The following is an 18,698-nucleotide window of genomic DNA, read 5'->3' as shown; positions in this document are numbered from 1 at the left end:
CCACCCCGTTAAACGTAGCTGCGCTAAGTTGGGGTGTATGAAAGGGCCCTGCAGTAGAAGATCCGGGTGCAGAGGAAGGGGCCACGGATCGTCTGATAATAGGGACCGAAGGTCCGAGAACCAACTTCTCCGAGGCCAGTTCGGGGCCACGAGAATTACCGAGGCTGACTCCTGTCTTATTCTTTTTAGAAGACGAGGAAGAAGTAGAATCGGAGGGAAAAGGTAAACTAAGTCGTAGGTCCACGGACTTGTCAGAGCGTCTACTGCTTCCGCCTGCGGATCTCGAGTTCTTGACACGTATACTGGAAGCTGACGATTCAATCGTGACGCCATGAGATCCACCTGAGGACATCCCCATCGACGTATCAGCGCGTTGAACACGTCTGGATGAAGCTTCCATTGCCCGGGATGGACATCCTGTCGATTTAGGTAATCTGCTTCCCAGTTGTCCACACCCGGAATGAATACCGCTGACAGGATTATTGACTGATTCTCGGCCCACCGGAGGATCCGAGTTACCTCTCGCATAGCCATGCGACTCAGAGTCCCTCCTTGGCGGTTGATGTAAGCGACAGCCGTCGCGTTGTCGGACTGAACTCTTACCGGGCGAGCCTTGAGCAACTCTGTTGCCTCTATCAGAGCATTGTAAATCGCTCTGAGTTCCAACACATTTATAGGCCACTTCTGTTTTAGAGGGGATCATCGACCCTGAAAGTGATAATCGAGGACTACTGCGCCCCATCCTCGAAGGCTGGCATCCGTGGTTATGATGATCCAGTCCCACATTCCAAACTGTTTTCCCGCTAACAGATTGCTGGATTGTGTCCACCAAAGAAGGGCTACTCTGGTAACCGGGTTCAGATGTATCTGTCGATGTAGGAACAGGCGAGACCCTGACCCCTGTGCTAACAGGTCCAGCTGGAACACCCTGGAGTCTAACCGGACGAACTGTAGTGCCTCGAAAGCAGCTACCATTTTCCCCAAGAGACGCAGACAAAGAAGCACTGACACAGTCTTTGTTTTGAGGACCAGCTGAACTAACACTCGGATATCCTTGGCCTTGTCTGTTGGAAGAAAAATCCTCTGAGATTTCGTATCCAATATCATGCCCAGAAATAAAAGTTTCTGGGACGGATTGAGATTTGACTTCTTGAAGTTGATTATCCAACCATGTTGGATTAGAATGTGATATGTCAGTAAGGCATGATCTGATAGAAGAGGCACCGATGGAGCAATGAGTAATAGATCGTCCAAATAAGGTATTATGTTCACTCCTGATGACCGAAGGAGAGCGATCATGACTGACATGAGTTTGGTGAAGATGCGGGGAGCCGAGGATAACCCGAACAGCAATGCCCGAAATTGATAATGATCCTTCAAAATGGCGAAACGCAGAAAAGCCTGGCGTGGTTCCCAAATGGGAACATGGAGATATGCGTCCTTGATATTCAGGGATAATAGGAACTCCCCTGGTTCCAAGCTTGCTATTACTGACTTTAGAGACTCCATCTTGAAACGATAGATCTTCAGATACCGGTTCAAAGACTTTAGGTTTAAGATGGGCCTGACAGAGCCATCCGGCTTGGGTACTACAAACAGGTTTGAGTAAAACCCCATACCTCGTTGAAGTTCCGGAACTGGAACTATCACAGAAGATACTACTAGAGACTGGATAGCCTCCTGTAGAACCTTGGCTCTTTCTGCCTGTATTGGCAGACTTGTAGTGAAGAACCGAGGTGGAGGGGAGATCTCGAAATCTATTCGGTACCCCAGGGTAATTAGTCTTTGGATCCATGATTCTGTAGAAGTCTGGTTCCAAACTTGTTGAAATCTTTGCAGGCGACCTCCCACTGCAGATTGTCCCAGGTGGGACGGAAGACCGTCATGCCACTTGTTTCTCAGCTAGTTTAGGCTCTGGTCTACGAGCAACCGTGTGTGGACGACCTCTACCTCTGCCACCTCTTGGTTGCGTGGGCGCACCTCTGGTCCTACCACGAAAGGAATGTGGAGCCCGAAAGGAATTAAACGAAGGTCCCGTGTAAATTCTTCTGGGAGCCGAAGCAGCTGACGGAGGAAGGAAGACTTACCCCCTGTGGCTTGGGATATCCATTTGTCTAATTCCGGCCCGAACAGCATGTCGCCAGTGAATGGTAGACTTTTCACCGCACGCTTAGATTCTGCGTCCGCTTGCCAAGCGCGTAGCCAGAGGGCTCTGCAGGCCGAAATCGCTGAAGCAGATATGCGAGCACTAATCTGACTGATATCCTTTGAAGCTTCTCCCATGTAAACTGCAGATTCATGGATGTGTTCTGCTAGTAGACGTAACTCTGCTCTGGAATTACCCGAGTCCAATCCTGTAATCAATTGATCGGCCCAGGAAACCACAGCCTTGTTAACCCAAGCGGTAACAAGTGTGGGCCTGAGTTGAGCACCCGCTGCTGTATAAATTGATCTTAGCGTTGTCTCCAACTTACGATCCGACGGGTCTTTTAGAACTGTAGCTCCTGGTACTGGGAGTGCTGTTTTCTTTGAGAGACGGGAGACAGACGCATCTACTGGAGGAGGGGTTTCCCACTTTTCCATCATGGATGAAGGAAAAGGGTAACTAGATGAAAACCGGCGCGGAATCTGGAACCTCTTATCCGGCTGTTTCCAAGCTACCGAGAGCTGTTGCTGAAGTTGCTGCGAGAACTGAAAAACTGCAGAGCTCTTCGGGTTTTCGTTAAATAATTCAAACTCCTGTGATGGGGGAATTATATCCTCAGGTAAATTGAGAGTCTTTCTGACCGCCAATATTAAAGATTCCACCCCGGTAGAGGTGGACTCTAACTCCTGAGGATTGTCCTGTAATGCAACCTCCAATTCCCCTTCTTCGGTATCCTCCATAGTAAGGAATTCTTCCTCCGACTCCTCTGACTGGATAACGCTCAGAGAACGCTTAGGTCTCTGGTAGGAAGTGGAGGGTGCGGATGCCACAGTGCCCATAACCTGTACCAAGGTGTTTAGAGACTTGGTTAGCCCCGCCACCCAGGGAGGTTGAGACTTGCGTGCCTCAGCTAACTCAGACGTTAAGTCTGACATAACTCCTACCATGGCGGAGCAACTGAGTCAGAAATAGCCATCGTTGGATCAATTGTTATACAAGCATCACATAACGTGGACCCAGTGGCATGCGGCTTAGATAGTTTGTTGTTACATTTAGAACAGACAAACATCTTTTGAGCCGCTTTTGTTTTGTTCGACATGGATAAACAACAGTCACCCAGACACAGTAGTGATTAGAAATAAAACAGAAGGCAGGTTGGGACACAGAGGAAGAGGTACCCCCTCCCACAGATTAGATGCCCTGCACTGACACCCCAGTGTTACTCACAGCCTCTTGCCAGGGATGTAGACAGGAGAATCAGCCTTCTGCATGTGCCTGCACACTACCTGTGGTGGAGAGATGCAGGCAAACAACAGGTTAAACGCAGCCCCCACGCTGCTGTAACAGCTACTGCCTGGTTAAATAGATAGGGAGCCCGCGCTATTAGGCTCCGCCCCCTTTCTCCTCAAGTCCGAGGGACTAGAAAATGGCCACCACGCTGCAGCATAACCTCCCCCCTGCGCTAGCCCCGCTGAGAAGGAGCAGCTAGTCGCGCTCATCAGCGGGGAGAGGGGATAAGCATAAACATTGAGCAGTGCTTATAGCTTTCTCTGAATTCACTGCTGGCGGCGGGGCAGGAGTCGGGGAAAGTGCAAGTGATCTGTACTCACTGCGCTCCCCTGGATGGCTCTTCTGAACAGCACTTCTCCTCCCTGCTTCCTGGAGGCAGTCTGTGCTGTGTGTGTGTGCGGCAGTAAGGAGCTGTCAGATGCTTTTGTACTGCACACTCCTTCCTGTAACCCAGGAGGTTAACAGGGTGCCAGTAACCCGGACCCCACCTTTATAGAGGTGGCGAAGGGTACTTGAAAAATAATGTAAAAGATGTTTTAAAATAATAAACAAAATATAAATAATAGTGTAAAATAAAAGAAATAAATAATTGTGTGACCTGCTGGAGCACAGCAGATTGTGACCAGCACCGACGGCACATTTTCTAAACTGAGGGCTGGTGGGGCATAGAGGGGGAGGAGCTTCACACTTCTAAATTTTAAAGTGCAAGCTCCAGCTATCCACGCCTCTATACCCCAGCGTAAGCACCTCCAGTGTCCCCTAGTGGATGAAAGAGAAACTATTTTTTTTTTCCCCTGGACAGGACGGAATGTAGCCACCCCGCCCCAATGCACTGTTTTTGATTGGCCCGCGGCCCGCCGTTCCCCACCGCAGAGGTGGCCATCGCGGGGTGCAAACAATCAATGTTTTTTTGTGCCATCTATGGTAACCACCGATAGACCCATCGATGGTAACCATGAAAGGACACCCCTCCAATGGTCATCTCTACATATTACTCCTAGTTCGGACACACACACACACACACACGGACGTGTGGAATTGCTGACAGCTGTGTCATATGTGAAGTGGAGAAAAGGTCTTTGTAGCTGAAGAACGAGAACTACAGGACATTTTTACACCAATAATGGTACCAAATCTGTTGAAGCATAAAATTCCCTGCGATGTGCCACCAAGCGTCAAATACTTGTCTGCACATCAGTCCTTTACGGTAGACCACACATCACAAAAGCTTTCCTGCGCACCTATAGGGAGTGTGAGGCAAAACTTGTGGTGATGACAATAGTGATGTGGGGTCCAAAACTGGTATACTCGGATCACTCCCCATCAGTCCTAATAGATGGTAGCTCTTCCAAGGCTTGTTTCTTGTTATGTACTTTATTGTAACCAATGTTATCTGACCATAGCACTGTACAGAGAAGTGGAATGCTGTAAAAAGTATTTCCTTTAGCAACTAGTATTCTATGCTACATACCAATTGTTTGCAGCTCGCCCCCCATGTTATACCAGGGGTTCTCAGCATGTGAATCAGCTTGGAGGGTCATAGTACAGTGTGTTTATGCATTCTCTTGTACTTTTTGTTTCAACCTACAAGGTAGCCAGTGTTGGGGTGGGGAGATTTCTAAGCATTACTACACGATCAGCTGAGAATCACTTCACCGCCTCAACCCCTAGCCACGAACAAGGGAGGGAGAGCTACACTTACATTTATACCCATATATAGCAAAGTCAACATTTTGCAACAAACGTATTGAAAAATGTATGTGCACCCTAAATAGGAGACACCCTTGTGCCTAACAAGCCCTTGTTTCTGACCCACCTGAAGAACACAAAATGCCATAGAAGTACTTATGTGCAATGCTAAATCAGTCTGTAAATATTCTAGTGTTAGAAAATATGGGACTTTTGCAACCTATTTGATATTGCAATGAGATTACTAATTCGTGTATGTGTTGCTACCGTAGTAGATGATAGAGCAACATAAATAATTAGAAAGCAAGGTTAAGGATAGGAACCTCACTGTATAGCATTATGGACTGTATTATGGTTCATTCCATCACAATGTTATTTATGTGATCATACCACACTTTGGGATATCTTGTAACCAGGACCAAGATAGAGAATTTAACATAAATGCTTAGCAGAAGGCAAGATAAAAAGTCTGCCCCAAAATAGATCATTTCACACTTTTCATATCACAAAGACTCAACACTCCTCTATATATAGAACAGTGAGCAGTTCTCATCAACCGGAATATAATCTGCTGACGCCCAGGCATGCAGGTAACGACTTACAGACAAACTGCAAGCTACCGACACCAGCAAGCGAGAGTCTAAAACTTATTTATGGCCACATATATGCAGTTAATGTTTAAATGGTCCATAATTAGTTCAATGTAGTATTAATATGCAGGATATAAAGTAAGCACACACTTTCCACTATCTAGTGAGTATTGTTACCCAACACAAATCCACAGGTTGTGTTGTAAATGTCCCAGTGGGGTTCACAGTGTTATAAACCACAGGTTCTCAAACTCAGCCCTCAGGACCCTAAACAGTGCATGTTTTCCAGGTCTCCTCACAGAATCCGAAAGGAAATGATTAGTTTCACCTGTGAATCTTTTAAAATGTGTCAGTGAGTAATGACTACACCTGTGCACCTGCTGGGTGACTTGGGAAACGTGAACTGTGTGGGGTCCTGAGGACAGAGTTTGAGAACCACTGGTAAAGACACAGGGCACAGACACAGAGTACCAGGGTGAATTCTCATCATCTGTGTCGTTAGAAGAAAAATAGATAAACACATGCAGTATAGATAATAGTATCTCAGAGATTCAGCTTCATATATAAAAATAGTATATGTATATTATCAAAGCCTGGTTTATGTCCTCTTAAAGATACTTTGGAAAATAACCAGCACAGATCTCTTGAAGTAGTTAGCTCTCTGACCTATATCTTCATTAAAAGGTTACAGACTTTCACACTCCTCCTCTATTATACAACACTGACCCCCACAGCTTTGATCAATCATTTGGCACATTCTGAAGACACATTATGACAAGTTACATAAACAAATGCTGTATGTATACTGTATACTTGTGCCTTCAGTCTCATTTGTAAGAGATTTGAATATATACGGGGATACCAGATCACTGGAAGCTAGCTTCACATCCCCTTTTTTAGTTAACCATTAAAATGCATTACACATGCCACTTTTTTGGGGGTGTGTATGAAGCAGTGAAAAGAGTGAAGAAGCGAGATAGTGGAGAAGTTACCCATAGCAACCTATCAGTTTGTACCTATCCTTTTATAGAGTGTGCTTGATAAATGCTACCTCAAAGCTGATTGGTGGCTATGGGCAGCTACTCCACCTCATTGTTTGATACTTCTCCCGCTTAAGGCCGGTACACACTAGACATCGTCCGACCTAGTGAGCAGCATGGCCCCCACGAACGATACCGCCCGTCAGACTTGCATGCAGGGCCGACGGAGGATGTCGCTGACACACGGGACCGCATAGTCAGCGACATACGGGCACACAATAGATGATTTGCCCGATATGGTGTCCGATCCGGAGGATCAGAGCGACCGATCGTTTAGTGTGTACCCGGCTTTAGTTTTCTGTTGGTAAATGTGTAAAAGAAGTATGTAAATGTGCTCAATACTGTACCTAACAGCTACTACAAAGCACTTTTGTATGTAGCACAACCATATTCGGTTATTCCAAAAAAGACAAACTGAAAATACAATGGTAGCAAGAAACGCATGACGAAACAGTGTAAGCTGAGAGACAATATAATAGTAAAGTAATAAAAATAAGTCTGCTACGTTTACAGAGCACATTACTTAGCAAACAGACAAGTATGGATAGACCAGATATTACAGTCCATCTTCTTTTAAAGGCCTAAAAAATATTCTATTCAATTCTAACGCTCCATGTATGGTACCTTGCAGGTTTATTTCCATTGCGGAGCACTACATTTTGAGAGTTTTGATTTGCAATCTGATAAATAGGGGTCCCACATTAAATGTTAAGAGAAATAATAGGGCAGCACAGACTGTGTAATGGTTAGCGTTACTGCCTCACAGCACTGAGGTCGTGGGTTCGATTCCCACTACGGCCCTGTTTTTATATTCTCCCTGTGCTTGCGTGTGTTTCCTCCGGGTACTCCAAAAATATACTGGTAGGTCAATTGGCTCCAAAACATAAAATTAACTCTAGTGTGTATGTGCATGTGATAGGGAACATAGTTTGTAAGCTCCACTGGGGCAGGGACTGATGTGAATGGCCAACTATTCTCTGTAAAGCGCTGCGGAATATGTGTGCGCTATATAAATAACTGGTAATAAATAAAATATAATTATCTATAGATCTAGATAAAATGCAAATAATGATTTAGACCACCACATTTTACACAAAATTTTGCACATTCAAGCCAATGGGGATTTCCACGTTGTTGAACCGAATTACTGAGTAGGCTCTTATGGGCCGCTGGCATGCAGGCTCTTGCCTCTGCAAACTTGTGAGCCACCAGGAAATATGAGCAATGCAGAGTGCTGGCCACAGTAGTATGTCCACAGCTATGTAGTGGAGACCAGCAAGTAGGAAAATCAATGTACAGCTGCCAGAACAAACGTCTGGGCTGGAGGGCTGCATGCAGCCCACAAATTGGGGCGCTGGAATTCTAGGTTAATGCTGAAATAGAATTAAGGGTCTTTCAAAAAAGGTGCTGGGGGACTACTACCATGTGCCACTTGTATTTCAACATTACATTTAATAATTGAAGGCATGGAGGAATAAAAGTAAAATCCAAAATGGTCACCTACCTTAGAAGCCTGTGGAGTTGAAATCACGTGTACGGTGCTGGCTCTGACACCATTTGATTTAGGCCGCTTATAGAGTGCAAATCTACTTTTCCGCCTTCCTCTGTCTCCGTTAGGGAGGCAGCCATTGTACCTACAAGGAATAGAGAAAAGCCTTAGCACAGTACAGGTAACAAAAGCCATTTTATGACGTGACTAATGAGTATGACCATATTATACTACAAACACACACACCAAACATGGGCACTGCAAACATTTAAATATTGTCGTGCATGATTTTCACTAAATCCTCTCTCTTTCATGGTGCACTTCTCAGTCATCTTTGTTGCAGCTGAAAAACGGCACAAAAGGTGGCTGACTGGATACAACATGCAAAGCAGAGAGTACACTGGAGTCTCATCTACAGCAACAACAAAAAAAAGCAACATCTGCCTGATCATATAAAGACAAGGTTCAAAAGCATGAAAAAGGGCAAATACAAGGCAATAAATGGTCATCTTAAAAAAAAAAAAAAACTACCTTTACCTGATCTTAATGTGACAGACCACCACATGTAGTCAGCACCCCAAGATGCAAGGTGTAAAGAATGTTGTGTAAATAAAAATTATATGGCACCAAAAAAAATAAAAAATACTACAGCAATGTACAGTGTATGAATAAAGCATAGTAAAAAAAAAAAAACCATGGAAAACCAATATCGGATTTCATTATCGATGCTTTGTATTCATAGCACAAAGCAAATATGGAAAGCACTGTGGCAGTTTTGAAAAATAAATAAAAAGTCACTAAAAACATATCTATAGTTTTATTAGAACTCTAGATCACCCTGTCTGATGCACCTACGTCTGCTCTTCAGGTGGGCGCTGACCAGACTTGCTTTACTTGCAGAACAACAACACAAGGTACATTAGTTTGTTACTATACAATTACTGATCCGTGAGAGAGATGGAAAACAGGGATGAAAACTGAGGTGCCCTTTTTTCCTGTACGTGTTTTAGATGAGGAGATTTCAGAGTCAAAACATACATGGAATTCCACCGCCACACGCAGTTTAAGCACTACAATAAGACAAAGCGTGTTGTAACAAAGGAAGACCTGCAGCAGAAGTACAAAGGAAGTCATTGATATGGTGAGGGATTCATTGGGAAGTCACATTCAGACAAGCAGCACAGAACATGTCACAGGGAAGACTTCTTCAGAGTGTTTCAACATGAACAGCTGCACTAGAGAGCAGACGGTAATTCACCTTTACTGGTTTATTTACAAAAATACACATTCAGAAACCATCCCATCACTCAGGAAGACCTCCAGAGTCATTCAGGGGCAGAACTCACAGTTTTTGCCACCTATAATGTCCATTCTCATTTGTTCTAACATTGAGACTCCTGACAGGTCAGTTTATTTTGATTAACAACTTGCCCGATGTGGTCGCTTCCCTCGCAAACACAGACTGGAGGGCTCTCTGTGACGCAGTCGCATAGGATGGAAGGCTGCTCCTACCCTGGTGTTGTCAGTATGCTTACTGGAGTCAGAAAAATGTATTACCTCTTCCTGAAGGGACTGGGCTGTGACATTAGCCATCTGTGTGACCGCTGACATCACATGTACATCCCAGAATGCCTTGTGATCGCCGGGCAAGTAGCAAAACTTCAAAAGAGCTTGGAGGCGAACTATAATTCCCCTCTGAACATTAGATTGCTGATCTCTGCAGATAGGGCAGGCTTATAGAGCGGCTGATCCCCTACTGAGTGATGCAGGAGCTCAGCTCTGCTACTCCTGCTCAGAGGGGACTGTGATCGGTCCCCTCTGACCTGCATGTCCCACGCTCCGCTGCACACTAATATTATATATATGTGAGGGGCAACAGAGTATCTAAAGCCACTGGGTTGGGGCTTTAATGCCATTACAGAACTGTGTTACACCACAAAGGGGGATCAAAAGCTACATGGGTGATTGGAATATGTATCATAATGTTGTATGGGTCATCAACATTAGAGGGGGGGGGGAATGCTACAGGGTGGGCCTAGACACCCCCTAAGTATACACAGTTGAGTCACATCATTATGACCACCAGCTAATAGCCACAGTAACCGCCGTGTGCTGCAACTAGACAGGCTGGCTGGGGGTGACTCAATAAGGTGCTGTTAGGTTGATGCGGTGTATCCCACAGCTGCTGGAGGGAAGGTGGTGGAGTATCCATAGTGCGAACACAATGATCGAGGTAGTCCCACAGATGCTCAATTGGGTTCAAGTCCAGGGAATTAGGGGGCCAGGGAAGTACTTGGAAGTCTCAGTCATGTGCGTTCAACCACTGTCGGACATTTCTAGCCGTGTAACATATCGCATTGTCTTGCTGGAAGATCCCATCCGCCTCAGGGAAGACAATCAGCATGTGTGGGTGTACGTGCTCTGCAAGGATAGATTCATAAACAAAATCAGTTGAGGGTGCCTTCCATATGCATGAGTGGGCCCAGAGAATGCCATGAAAACATTCCCCAGACCATAAACACTGTCACCTAGCTTGTGTTCTCCCAGCAATGGTTGCAGGGAGTTTGTTTTCCGATGTTTCTCGCCTGACACGCCAACGTCCATCCGTTTGATGAAGCAGAAAGCATGACCTCATCAGAGAAGGCAATCCTTCACCAATCAGCGGAGGTCCAATTCCAATACAAGCGTGAAAATTTAATCACAAAATAACCTTGGCGCCTGGTGGGGACCTGTGGTGAGTATGGCTCAGAGGATGCAGCTGCCAACTTGCAGAATTGGAGATTGCCTGTCTCCAATACAAATAGAAAGCTAAAACAAGTATATACTGCAAAGATGCTTATATCATCATGAACACTGTCAGACCAAAGAGTTTATATGTGTGTATATATATATATATATATATATATATATATATATATATATATATATATATATATATATATATATATATATATAAGACCGGCAGTGAAGATTCTGATATGCAAGTATTTCAACTATTTACTAACCTAACCCCCCCACTAACCCTCCCTTAGGGGTGCCTAACCCTAACGTCCCCCCGGGGGTGCCTGTCCCTAACCCCCCCTTTCCCTAGTCTAACCCCAACCCTCCCAGGGGGGTACCTAACACCAACTCCCCCAGGAGCCCCTAACACTCCTCCTCCTCTCCTCCTTCTCCCCCCCGTGGCTGTCCACGCCCAGCTTACCTTCTATGTTTTATTTATCTTTATACTGCAAATAAATTTTGAATAGCCTAGCCTATCTGGCTCTAACTAAACTAAATGATTCCCTCTCTAATAGTGCATACACACGTCAGATCAGACAATGTTGTCTGATCGTCATGCATGTGCTGGATGATCGATATCGATCATCCAGCACACCACCAACCCCCATGCACTGCATGCACGGGCGATGGTCATTATCGTTATCGACCATCTGTGCCCGCACATTGTCCGTCGTTTGGGGGTTGGAAAGGGGCAAAAAATGGATATGAACAATATTGTTAATATCGTCCTACAATTTAACCGTGTGTATGCACCATAAGAGTGGAAGGACACAATGTTCCTCACAAAACTACAGTACTTCCAGACACTAATCAGTTTCTCTCAACAGGCCTGCTGCTTGTTCCCCAGGTAGTGAGAGACTGAGACTAGCAACCGACAGGCACTCGGACAATCAATGTTGCCAATAAGCTTCTGTCCACCAGACAAAAGCCAGGAACCTAGGGCACACAGCTCCTTTTTACAACTTTTCCTGTGTTTTTATCACAATATACACAGTAAACAAAACATAGAAGACTTGTTTCCTACCATAAAAAATACAAAGTGTTAACTGTAGAAACAATGTGTTCCTGCAAGAAGTTGACAGAACAGATGTTCTATTCAGAGCCTCTCAGACTGGATTGTAAGCTTAACAGGGCCAGGCACTCACATCTGCTATGGCCATTCATTATTTATTAACACACAAAAACAGGAATGTTATTATGTTTAGTCATCGAATCTGTTTGCACAAAAACTCAGATTCTAAATAGTTTTATTTCATTCAGAGAATGACTGGAAAGGGGCAACACCTGAAAAGGGAGAAGATGATGTACGAGGTTCGTATTCTCAGAATGATGGTGCCATTTCTCTCATTTTCTTCCACACCTAGTAGTTCAAACAGCATATTCCAGTCTGATACTCTAGCACTAAATATTCACTGTGTCAGATAATGGGCACACTTCCGGATTCAGTACCAACTCAGCATAACAGATTTAAACTAACAAAGTACCATAGATATACTAGAATTCATTATGAGGCATATACGGCTCAATTATATAAACATTCAGATGAGCAAAATTAAACCTTTATAAATGGAACTCTATTAAGGGTCTAAACTTGGCACTACCCATGAAAAGCACAAGCTGTCTTACATTGGTAAGTCATGCTGTTTGATGTGCAGCGATGTTGGCCAATTAGCAAAATAACGCAGGGTGTGACCACAAATGGACCACGGTCACTGAGAATGACCCAAATGTTACACATGGTTACTATGGTTGGCTAAAATAAAGGACAAAAAGGTTTACATCATGTTCGTGAATTTGCTGCCATCTCCGCCACATGGTAAGGTACGGCCAAGATTTATATACCAGAACAGTAAAGAATTGCTTTCTAAAATTGGATTAGCTTGCCGCTAACTAGTCCCCCACCCAAAAAACAATAAACCTTTATTTTTCACACCTTTTGAAATTTTAAACACTTCAATGCCCAGTATTGAGGAGGTAGCTCATATCTGAAAACTTTAATTCTCTTAAATCCCTATTGTAGTAACCTAAGCAACACTACAACTGATATTTCAAGATATCACAGCATAGATAATCTTCCCCATGGTACTTATACCTACTTAGGACAATGTTTGCTTTATGTGCATTCATGGCCCTTTCAAGGAATCCCAGGATTAGATTTTCTTATGCCACCACTGCCTGGTACTGTGTGCCACTACCCTGCTGTCATCTATATGCCAGTCCTCTTTAATCTCAGTCTTCATTAATAAGGACAGGCCCAGCACCCATCCCTGTGGAACACCAACAACTTCAACTTTAGCCCTAACTGCAAATGTTAGACTACTCTTTTTGCCATCCCTCAACCAGTTCTTTACCATGTACATTCCTTTCCCCCAGATTTATCAACTGAAGTACCAGACTGTTATGAGTGACAAACTCTTTACCAAAATGCAATATTATTGCTGATAGGGAATGCTGGGATGTGTAGTTCCTCAGAGGTTGTCTGAGTGTTTTAGTCTCCACGCAGCTAGCAATGGATTCAATTCTGACTAGGGACCTAGGAGGCAGCGGCGCTGACCACTGTGCTGTAAATCTAATTTATGTCATGAACATTAAGGGGCCCATTTATCAATGAGTTTCATCATACGCAACGAGTTTTAAATCTCATGTATATAAAATGGTGCTTCAGCCAATCAGCTCCCAACTGTCATTTTTCAAACAGATGACAGTTCGGAGCTGATTGGCTGGAGCACAATTATCATATGCAATGAGGTTCATCACCCGTTGTATATAATAAAACTCATTGATAAATGGTCTCCTAAGTCATAAATTTCTAGTGTAGATTATTTGAGATTTTATGTAAAAGTTGGGAAGCTGCGCTTCAGAGTTGTTGCTAAAAAGTGAAATAGGGTGGTCCCTAAAGACACCCCAAAAGTAGTGCAATCTAAGATAATAAAATTCACTTTACGCAAACACATTAGGTAAAAAAATAGTGTGATTTAACCACGAATGGTTCTAGCTCGACACTCCTACGATGGACGATCTTGGTGCAGCTGTCTACGTCTCCCAGGCAGTTGCTCTGATTGGTGGTGACAGAAGGCAATGTGGATGCCCCCATTGGGATGCTGCTTGACAGTAGGAGTGTCAGGCTAGAACCATTCGTGGTACTCTGTTTCATGCTGGTGAAGAAGGTATTTAGGCTGGCTCTCACCACCATGACATTACACCTTGATAAAGACACCACTTGATTTGAAACGCGTTGGTGACCAGATGCAAGCCTATCCATCCTGTCTTGAGGAATTAATCCTGTGCCGACTCAGGTCTACAGATTCCTGATCCCGGGAGGTGTGGATTACCGATATGAGAGTATAGGTGTATTCTAATACACCCATTTCTTTTGGTACGCCTTGAATATCTACTATTGGTGGATTTTAGCAATACACATGCTTTTATCAATTGTATTTTTATCGATTATAGTATGTACTGTGCTTTGACATCTAGTTTATTCTACTTGGTATAATTAAAATCACGGTATTTTACTATTGTGGATCCTCTCTCCTTTTTTTGCATATGGAATTCCTAATTGGAGAGAGTATAAAGAGTTCCTGTTCTGGCGTACTACAAGTGGAACTAGTTAAGTTTTTTCTGGAATTTTAAACTGAGACTACAAGGACATGTACCCACTAGGGCAGACTATCCCTGTTTGGAGTACGCCTTCTTTGGTCTTAAGGTGCGTACACACTACACGATATGCTCCCTGAGCGATATCGTGTAGTGTGTCCCCGGAAGGCTGTGCTCAATGTCGTTCATGACATTGAGCACAGCCGCTGAACGATATCATTAACGATATCGTTCAGCGCCAGGCTCTCTCTCCCATTCCCCAACATGCAGCAACCTGATGAGGTCGTCAGATTGTGCTGCATGTTCAGGCGATGGACAATGTCGGAAACGACCAGCGGGAGTGCGCATCGCTGGTCGTTTCCGACATAAAAGTGCACGATTACTGAGCGATTGCACGATTACGATGTCGTAATCGTGCAGTCGCTCAGTAATATCGCCCAGTGTGTACCCACCATTACGCTCTGTATTAATTGATTTGTTGGCGATTTCACCAGTTAAGGTATTTTTTTATTTTTCTTTCACACATAGATGTGATCTAACATATAGGATCAACTATTTTTAACCTGTGTTTGCGCCAAGTGAATTTTACGGTCTTAGATTGCATTATTTGAAGTCTGTCATATAAAACTTTCAGATAGACAAAACAGTGGCACTCCTGTAAGCCTTGCTACCATAGCCAATTTATTCCATGTAAAGATCCCTACTCTACAGATTCAGTCAGAGTGCCTGCCAGCAGGTTTTGCTAACACTGATACTAAACACACTCTTTGGATAGTTTTTGGAAATGGAGCCAAAACCTTTTTTTTAGCATGTTTCAGGGTAAGTGGCTTAAGCACATGCTAGATATCTAGCGAGCTCAATGAAGATTATGCATTCAATTTTAATTAACAAACAGATTCTTGCTTACATCATTTTCCTGTATTTAATCTCTTTATCCTGCAAGGCTTTGTGAGCCTAAGAAAATAAGAACTGCTAGTGTCCACCACATTACTGTCAGCTGACAATAGGCCTACATGAAAAGGTTTGGCAATGTGTTAAAATATGAAATCTGTACAAGTCAGCCAGGAGAAAGTAACTGCGCAGATAACTTTCTGTTCAGCTAAAACTAACTTAAATCAGTTATTTGGGTTTAATAATTAAAGAAGAGACCATCTTGGTAAATAATTTTGGAATAAACCAACCCTCACATTGTATTTTTCCCGTGCCCAGGAAACATACTTATTTGGGAGAAGGTACAGACGTGTCCACATAAATCTTACCTCCGTGCGCTACAAGTCGCATTAAACATAATGCATGCTCGTCGTGCATCTTTCCGTGCAATTTTTTACCTTCAAAATGTGCAAAGCTATGCGAATAGGACACACAAGCAGCTTCTGCTGATTAAAATTATATGCGGCATGTCTATATTCTGTGTGCAACTGCGGTTATATCTACATGTGAAATTCTATGCTGCACTGTCAGCGGCTGTGACACTGTAACGTAGCATTTTGCATGCAAATACAGCAGCAGTTGCACACAGAATATAGGTATGCCACATATCATTGTCAAGAAAAATTTGAAGGTAAATAGTCATAGGAAAAGACGTTACCGAGTCACAGTATGGCATGGCACGACTAGAAGGGCTGTTTAATGCGCAAGTGGATAAGATGTATGTGGACACATCTGTAAGCTGCACCGAGAAGAGCTTACACTGAAACTCCGGGTTGAGTCCCGGAATATCATGGGACTGCTGGCACAAATTTCTCCAACACCACCGGGGTCCCATGGCTGGCGGTTCAAATCCCGACATGGGTGAAAATCCCGAACGGTGTTTATGTAACCCTAATCTCCCCCCCTAACCCTCCTTTAGGAGTGCCTAACCCCTCCCTTCCCCTAGCCTAAACCCAACTAACCCTAAGTACCTCCCAGGAGCCCCTAACCTACTCCCCCCCCCCCCCCACGCTTGTCTGCACCCGGGACCCAGCTTACCTTTGATCGGGAAGCCGGGCGTCCGGTGTAGGTAAAAATGACAGGCGTCGGGATTTCGACGTCTGTCATTTAACCCTTGCCGGGATTAGACAGTCGGGAAGCCAGCGGATGGTTTCCGTCCGTCGGCTTCCCATCCCAGTTATGGAGGAGAGAGACAGGCTGCAGGTTAAGGAGGGTGGAATGGTTACAAAAATAAAAATGTTCTAATGTTTTGGCTCACACTATAGCTTTAACCCATTTGCTTATAAGACATAGCCTCATCAAAACTTCAGCGTGAACTCATTTATATTGATTTTTAGCAGTGATGTATGCTCTCAAAAAGCTTGCACTATAAATAAGCCACAGCAATAGCCTTCTTAAAACGGACAGAATTTAAATCTCTGTAGCAACGTATAGAAGACCCATACATCCAGCCATTCCAATCTTATTAGCTCAACAATGCAAGACATGGAACGTGCAGTGCCACATGCAGGAGGGGCTTCAGAGTACCCAGAAACCCCCCCAGAGGTACCGCTTATTATTCTGAGACCGAAACGGTCTTTGCCTCTACGATGTGATACAGATGTATAGAGGTGTGGGGCAGGCAGGCTGGTGTGACTGGCTCCCGTACATACAGGAGATATGTGCACCTTCAGTTAAATTCTCCTGTACTTAAAACAGGATCGCCCTCGCCTCGCCTCCCCCCATGGCTGTCTGCGCCTGCCTTCGTTATACCGGGCGTCAGGCTCCCGGCGTAGGGATAATGATAGGCGTCAAAATACTGACGCCTATCATTAGACCCCTGCTGGGATTAGACAGTCGGGAAGCCGACGATCGGCTTCCAGACTGCATCCCCTTTAAACACACATTGCTGAGCGTGCCATAAGTGGAACTCAAGCTCACAACATCATATACCACAGACATACACTTAACACATGAAGCTATTTGCCCCTGCTTAAGAAGCCTTGTAATTCTAACTATATGAATCTAGTTATGGGCAGTTTAAATCATTGCAGCAAAGCAGATCTATGTGGCAGTATGTGGATGCACTCTACATAGTTTTAAACCACTGCAGTTAAACAGATCTAACAGCTTCATATAGTCAGAAATACCAGGCTTGCAAGACAGATAAATAGCTTGTGTGTTAAATGTCTGATTGTAGTATGTGAGGTTGTGAGTTCAAGTGCATGGCCTGCTGAGCAAATGGGTTTTAAATACAGGGATATTTCACTAAAAGATGAAATCGACAAGGTGCACACAAATCATACTTACGGATAGCTCACAAGTTAAGTATGAAAAAGTAGGTTTGCTGTAAAAATCCCTTGCTTGAAGTGTTGTTTCTAGTTGTTTGAAGTAACCTAGCTAATTAACATTGGAAACCATTGGTGTTCCTGAACCAAATGTTTTAGGACCAAACAAGGTTTTATAACCAAATGCTAAAAACATCAGTTCAACCAATGATTTATTTTGATGTCTCACCCCTATTCGCAGGTGTGGGACCAATATGGCAATTCTTGTAACTGCATCATTTAGGGCCCGCCCCCTCCCCATACACTTTAAAAACCTCCCTCCTGATGTGCTCTTCTAATGCTTATAAGACAGCTACTGCTGAAAAAAACTAAAAGGAGACGTTTAACAATCTTTTGGAGGAAATCAATTGTTTTCTGGGAGCCCAATGGAGATATTCCACTGTTGCTCTGTCCTGAGATGGCAAGCAAAATTCTGCAAAAAGTTGACTGTATGGGTGAGCTACACGGTACTTACTAACGGGTTTAGGCGCTTTACGTGGCTAAACCAGTTGCATTTGGGCAAAACAAGCGATATTACCGCTGCACTCGCACCTAGCAACAATTGAATAGTTTGGGAGCCCATTATTAACAAGTACCCAAAAAACAACTGAATCCTCTTTATAAGCAAAGCGGTACAAGAAACATACATTTTTTGGCAGTACACAATTTAAGCTCTCATACAATCTAGGGATCCCCAATGCATCATCAAACCAAATGACAGGGCAAATTACTATTGAGGTCAGAGGAGAGACTGTAATGATATTCGGCAACACTGCTTGCTGAAGAGAACTGAGGAAAAAAAAAAATATATATTTTTTTTTAAAGATGACTTATTGCAGC

The 18,698-nt window shown here is 43.9% G+C and overlaps 1 protein-coding gene across 1 annotated transcript in view; it reads right to left on the bottom strand.

Moving 5' to 3' along the window:
* The window catches only part of PELI2 (pellino E3 ubiquitin protein ligase family member 2), a 65,980-nt gene that overhangs the window by 29,867 nt on the left and 17,415 nt on the right, over window positions 1-18,698 (bottom strand). The window contains exon 2 of the mRNA XM_088461602.1: window positions 8,260-8,389. Within this exon, the coding sequence (XP_088317728.1) occupies window positions 8,260-8,389 (130 nt within the window). The remainder of the gene's footprint in view (window positions 1-8,259; window positions 8,390-18,698) is intronic.

Source organism: Taudactylus pleione, unplaced genomic scaffold, assembly GCF_031769625.1.
Source record: "Taudactylus pleione unplaced genomic scaffold, aTauple2 ptg001075l, whole genome shotgun sequence".
Classification (NCBI taxonomy): domain Eukaryota; kingdom Metazoa; phylum Chordata; class Amphibia; order Anura; family Myobatrachidae; genus Taudactylus; species Taudactylus pleione.
This window is presented reverse-complemented; position numbering and strand designations above follow the sequence as displayed.